This window comes from Balaenoptera borealis, assembly GCF_965194805.1.
Source record: "Balaenoptera borealis genome assembly, chromosome: 4".
NCBI lineage: Eukaryota > Metazoa > Chordata > Mammalia > Artiodactyla > Balaenopteridae > Balaenoptera > Balaenoptera borealis.
In genome coordinates, this window is record NC_138861.1 from 75,703,546 (window position 1) to 75,709,770 (window position 6,225).

At 41.3% G+C, this 6,225-nt stretch overlaps 1 protein-coding gene across 8 annotated transcripts in view; it reads left to right on the forward strand.

Moving 5' to 3' along the window:
- The window catches only part of KDR (kinase insert domain receptor), a 101,695-nt gene that overhangs the window by 43,730 nt on the left and 51,740 nt on the right, over positions 1 to 6,225 (forward strand). For 4 of the 8 annotated variants that reach the window (XM_082390064.1, XM_082390066.1, XM_082390061.1 and 1 more), the window contains 3 exons: positions 904 to 1,003; positions 1,519 to 1,604; positions 3,397 to 5,091. The exons of 1 other annotated variant lie outside the window; for it this stretch is intronic. In XM_082390064.1, coding sequence (XP_082246190.1) covers positions 904 to 1,003; positions 1,519 to 1,604; positions 3,397 to 3,619 — 409 coding nt within the window. In that variant the 3' untranslated portion in view covers positions 3,620 to 5,091. Of the gene's footprint in view, positions 1 to 903; positions 1,004 to 1,518; positions 1,605 to 3,396; positions 5,092 to 6,225 lie in introns of those variants that run through there. 3 more of the 8 variants (XR_014243984.1, XM_082390062.1, XM_082390063.1) reach the window with 2 other exon arrangements.

Sequence of the window (6,225 nt, forward strand, 5' to 3'; positions counted from 1 at the left end):
TAGTCCAATCCTTTGGACTCCTGAAAGAAACGTGTACCCTTTGGAATTCAAAGGAGGAAAACAAGCTTTGGTTGATGGTGCATCATTCTTTCTAAGACCCCCTTATCAGCCACCAATGATCCCCTCATTCATCCTCCAGATATCTTTGTGCGTGAGGAAAGGAAAGCTCTTGCCAGTACATTTTAAAGATGGAGCAATAGGGGCACAGAAATATATTTGTGACTTTCCCAAGTCTGTGTAGTTCGTGGTAGACTTTGAAATAGACAGAATACCTTGTGACTCTCGAACTACACCCCCAACTCTGTGGGCTAACAATAGGAGATTCAGCCCACCTGCCCCTGTACCCATTACGCCTCTATTACATGTAGAGGAAGGTTATCTCCAGACCTTGCTGGGTTCAGCATCCTTTACTGGAGCCAGGTGAGATTCAGTGAGATCTGCAGGTGTTTCCTCTGCCCATCTTTCATTGACTGGTTGTTCTGTGGGCATTGTCTAGAAAACTTGCCTAGGAGATGGCCAGAAAGCTGTGAAACACTCAGTAATATGCCGAGAGCTCAGTGGAAGAATCACAGGCAATCAGCAAGCCAAGCAGAAGGCAGCTGACCACTGAGTCTGCTGTTGTTGTCTTCAGTCCAGCCCTGGACCTCAGAAGTACGATTCAAAGGAAAAGGGGCTCATCTAGGCCCCTCAGTTATATTATACTTTTAAATGGACTTTCACAGGAAATTAAGCCTTCAGTGTGTGCTAGCAGAGAAAGACTTTTGTTTTGTTTTTCTTTTTCCAAAGGATGTTTTGAAGGTCGCTATTAAACTTGCGGTTGAAAGATAATGAACTTAGGTATCACTTGTGGAATCTGCAGCCAAATATACCACCACTAAAATATAAATATTTGTTCTTTTGCAGTCAGTATCTGCAGAACAGTAAGCGAAAGAGCCGGCCTGTCAGTGTAAAAACATTTGAAGATATCCCGTTGGAAGAACCAGAAGTAAAAGTAATCCCAGATGTAAGCACATCTTTTAAAAATAGTCTTAGAAATAATACCAAATAATACCAAAGGTGAAACATTAGCTAGATAAATATTAACCTAAGCATTAGAGACTTGGAGCCTCATTATAAGGCTGTCCTTGAGGGTATGTGTGATGGGGTCATTACAGCAATGGAACTTATTGGGCCCCCTTGGTTTTTCCATAAGCAAAGCCCCTGGTCTAAGGTTCAAGACAATCCAGCTTCATGCCCAATTCCACTCAAGTGTACATAGATAGCATCATTATGAAAGAGGGATAGAAACGGGTCTCCTCGGCTTCTTCTTCCTAAATTTCTCTCTTCTTCCAGGCCTGCGTCTATTTCTTGGAAGCAGTTACTTCCTTTTGTAGCCTGCACGGTTTCTAGCTATGATACCTTTAACTGCCTCTGCAGAACATGGGAATGTTGTCTGATAGATGGGTTAGGAAATCAGTTTAATTAAGTAATTTTTCAGTGTACACAATCAACTATGCCATCTCATTGTCTCTTAAAAAGGACAACCAGACGGACAGTGGTATGGTTCTTGCATCTGAAGAGCTGAAAACCCTGGAAGACAGAACCAAATTAGCCCCGTCTTTTAGGTAAGGCTCAGCCAAAATAGAAGGACACATTTCAACAGGAATTTTTGGAAGGAACTTAGGACTTTGAGCGTAGGTGCAGAGTTTTCCCTTTTTGTGTCTTTGTTGGTTGGGCAAATTTGCATCAACCTAACTAATAAAGAATGGAAACAAATCAAACTAATTACCTGGCAAGTCTAAAAAAGAATCTGAAATAAGAGGATTTGGTCAGTTTTCATGAGAATTTATGAATACTAGGGGATTTTTGAGCATATTTACTGTGGTCAGTGGTTTGTGTGGTACTGGCTAAGTAAGAAAGAGGTCATTGGATGTGATCCTTAAAACTATTGAGATAGTTAAAATCTTTGTGCACTCTACTCTGAAGAATTTTCAAACTTGAACAGAAACGGGTACACCTGTCCTTATGAAATATAATGTATAAAGAAGCTGTTATCTATTTGCTTAAGATACTTAAATTTTTTTGGCTGAATCATTAAGTACTTAATTGTGGGAAAAATGCTGAATTTGGTTTTGAATATTTCTTCCATGTGATTCTGTAGGAATTGGTAGCTGTTTTGAGTGGATATACCCGCTTTTAACTTAAATAAATAAGATTCTGTATTTATAAGAATATTGGGATGCAGAGTAGTTATTTATTTGCTAGCAGGTTCACTCTAGGTGAGAATAGAGAAGACTTTGATCTACTTATAATCGAACTGTTGGATAAAATGGGACCCCCCCTTGGTATCGAGTGATGCTCATGTAAAACAAACAAACAAACAAACAAAAAACCCATTAAAATGTGCCACTGTGCAATTTCATTGTCTGCCATAGGCCCAGGATGAGAGACTGTGAGAGCCAATCATATGTTTCATTCACTGATTCCAATATATTTGTTCAGCAATGAATAGGTACCATGCCATTGTCTGAGACACTAATAAGCTCATCTTATTGAGGTTGAATTGAAAGAAAAAATGTATATCTAGTCATTTGAAATAACTTTTAAACCATATATGAACACGGAGTTAATAAAATCCTTTTTTGCAGTTTTTAACGTGAATAGCTTGGTAAAACACCTACTAAGGGGGCAAAAAAACCCACACTTCAGAATGGCTTAAGCTCTACATAGCCTACACCAAGCTACAAAAAGCCTTTTTAAGCTTCTTTTCTAAGCTTGGACATGATTACCGTCTGTCACGATTCCACGCCATTGAAAACATTCCCTAGTTGCTGCTGAGTGATCCAGGTCCTCCGTCCTTCCAAAGAATGTGGGTTTGATGAGTAAAAAGCACTTTTTGACATGTCTGGCTTGATTGCACACACACGGTTCGACTTACTAAAGTTTAAAGTTGCTCAAGAACTTTATTAACACCACCCACAGGCCTTGTAATCCCTTACTTGACAGTGTGGGGCAAGCACTAGCGGACTTTCAGAGCATCCCACTTTCGCTCCACATCCTGAAAGAGTCCCTTTGGCTCCTATCCTTGTATACAAACTTGTCAATCTGCAAGGCCATAAAAAGGTTCCATTGGTTGGAGCCTTCACATAACTCAGGAGAACCGCCTTTTATCTCGTCTCGGGCTTGAAAGACTTGGACCTGAATAAGAGGACTTATCTGAAACTCCAAATTCACGCGAGTACCTGAAAATAGACATTGTCTGAGTGAGGCTGCTATGTTGATTAACAAGTGGGAGGGAGAGGGACTGGTGTCTCCAGGGAGATGCCAGCCCACACGGGGTCGGGAACGGGGTTAGGATAAGATGCGAAAGAACTCCCTTCTCTCTGCCGACTCATTTGGTTGCCATCTCTTCTGCAGTGGAATGATGCCCAGCAAAAGCAAGGAGTCTGTGGCATCTGAAGGCTCAAACCAGACGAGCGGCTACCAGTCGGGGTATCACTCCGATGACACGGACACCACTGTGTACTCCAGCGAGGAGGCGGAACTTTTAAAGCTGGTAGAGATGGGACCGCAAGCTGGCAGTGCAGCTCAGATTCTCCAGCCTGACACTGGGATCACACTGAGCTCCCCTCCTGTGTAAAAGGAGGCACCCACGTCCCCCAGTCCTGGAAATCACATGAGAGGTGCTGCTCAGATTTTCAAGTGTTGTTCTTTCCACCACCAGAAAGTAGCCACATTTGATTTTCATTTCAAAAACAAGGACCTCGGACTGCAGGGAGGCAGTCCTCTAGGCATTTCCTGAGAAGATGCTTGTGACCCAAGAATGTGTTTGCGTCTTCTCCCGGTGTTGACCTTATTCTTTTTAAAATTCATTTAAAAAGCATGTCTGATGCCCCCTAATGAGGGTCGCCCCAGGGGTTACAGCAAAAGAAGTTCAAGAAATGGCTTCATCCTCCAAGAAGTAGGAGTACCGGGGGAGTTGACACCTCTGTAAAACTAGAAGATAAACCAGGCAATGGAAGTGCTTTAGGTGTTGAAGATGGGAAAGACCTTTAGGGCTGAGTCCATCTAAGAAGCTTTGTTTAGGAGATGGGTCCTGAGCCAAGTCTTATGTGTGGGGTTTGGATTGATGGAAAGGAAGATGCCGGCTTGCTTTGAGGATGCACTGGAGGCTGCACATGCGTTGCGTTGGCTCCGGTGGAGGTGGGCATAGGGTCTGTTAGGAAACGTAAAGGCTTCATACGAGGTGACTGGTTTCAGAAGGTTGCGTGCTCTTCCCATTTGGGCTAAATGAGAGTTCCTTGTGCTGTTTCCGACTCCTAATGAGAGTTCCTTCCGGACTCTTACGTGTCTCCTGGCCAAGCCCCAGGAAGGAAATGATGCAGCTCTGGCTCCTTGTCTCCCAGGCTGATCCTTTATTCAGGACACCACAAAGGACACTCAGGCTGTCTGTCGCGTCGAAGATTTCTGACTGTGTAAACCAGCTTCTGGTTTCTTCTGGATGAACACCGACATGTCTGTCCTGATGTGATATGTCTGAGCCTGAATGCAGTAGATTCAGTATCAAGCTGTGGTGTCAAAGCTTCAGGAAGAATATTACTCTCTTGTTCCTTCTCCCCTCTCCATGCCTTCCCCCTCCCTTCAGTATTTTCCTGACCTCCCGGCCAGTCAGTATTCTAGTAATTTGGCCTCTACACCCTAGTAAAAGCTGATTTGGTTTGTTCACTCTCTGAGTAATTATTAGCCAGATTTCAAAATTACTTTGTAGCCAAAGTTATAACAACAACTATTGTATTACTTAGACTTTTAACATGTAAAGCTCTTTCTACTGGTTTCTGCCCTTGTTCTTTCCTTTTTAAAAAAGAAAATGTATTTTTCGTTTGGTACCATAGTGTGAGATGCTGGGAACCATGACTATAAAACATGCTATGGCACATATATTTATAGTCTGTTTATGTAGAAACAAATGTAATATATTAAAACCTTATATTATATATAATGAACTTTGTACTATCACATTTTGTATCAGTATTATGTAGCATAACAAAGGTCATAAAGCTTTTAGCAATTGATGCCATTTTATTAAAAAAAAAAGTGAAAAACTTGAAGTAATCCCTTTGCCAGGTTGCATCACTGTACCTATCATTTCTCTCACTTCTAGAATGGAGGAGGGGGAATCAGACATCATTTCCATATGGCTGTTTTTTATGTTCACTTGTTCCCTTATTCTTCTTATGAAGGATATTTTCATTAAATGTTTATATACTTTTCAAACCAATAAATGTATTCTTAGTAAAAAAAAAAAATATAGTGGTATAATACTATCACAGCTGTTTTGAGGGTAAATATTTCTGGCTTAATTGCTTCTACCCCTCCTCTTCTTCATTACACAAATAATTCACACACACATGCACTCTTGTTAAATTCCAAGCACTTCTGAGATTCTTAAAACATGGACTGAGAGATACCTGATAAATACTCCAACAGTATTTGTTGCTCGCTAGTAACCCCTGTGCCTGTTAGAACAGCCAACCATGAAAATCATGGGGCGAGAGAACCCGAGACAGGTGGCCAGACCTGGCAGCGCAGGGAAGCATGGAGCATATCTATAGTTTTCAATAATGCTTTACTCTATCCTTGCAGTGTCAGAACCTCAGAGCCAACATTGCCATTTTAAATGATTACTTTTGCCTGAATTCAGTGAGTGGAATTATCCAAAGATCATTGACGCCAAAGTGTGGTCCTACTCTTTCTTCGTGGGATTTTTTTATACAAGATTTTGAAACATTTATATAATCAAAAAATATGCCTTTTTTTTTTTAATGTCTTCTGGGTTTTTTAATCATATTGAGGAAGGTCTTCCCAATTCTAAAATAACGCAAAATTCTAAATTGCCTTCCTTCTTTTATTACATTTCAATCCATTTGGGATTTATTTTTGTATATGGAGTGAGGTAGGGATCTGGCTTTGTTTTCTTTAAGCGGCTGTCCATCATGGCAGCATTGTTTATTAAATATACCTCTTTTCCCCTGTGCTTGGGGAAATACACATTGTGCCATTTTTCAAACCCTATCATCTCACTGAGACATTCTGCACAACTTTATGATGGAAAAGAGGGTGCCTCCGGGTGTGTGTGGTTCCTGGGCACTGCACTTACAGACTGGGCCATTGGCTGGAGTTAGTGGAGTAGGGTCTTCTGACAGATGTTAAACTGTAGGTCACGCCTGGTCTTGTCTTTCCTATTGT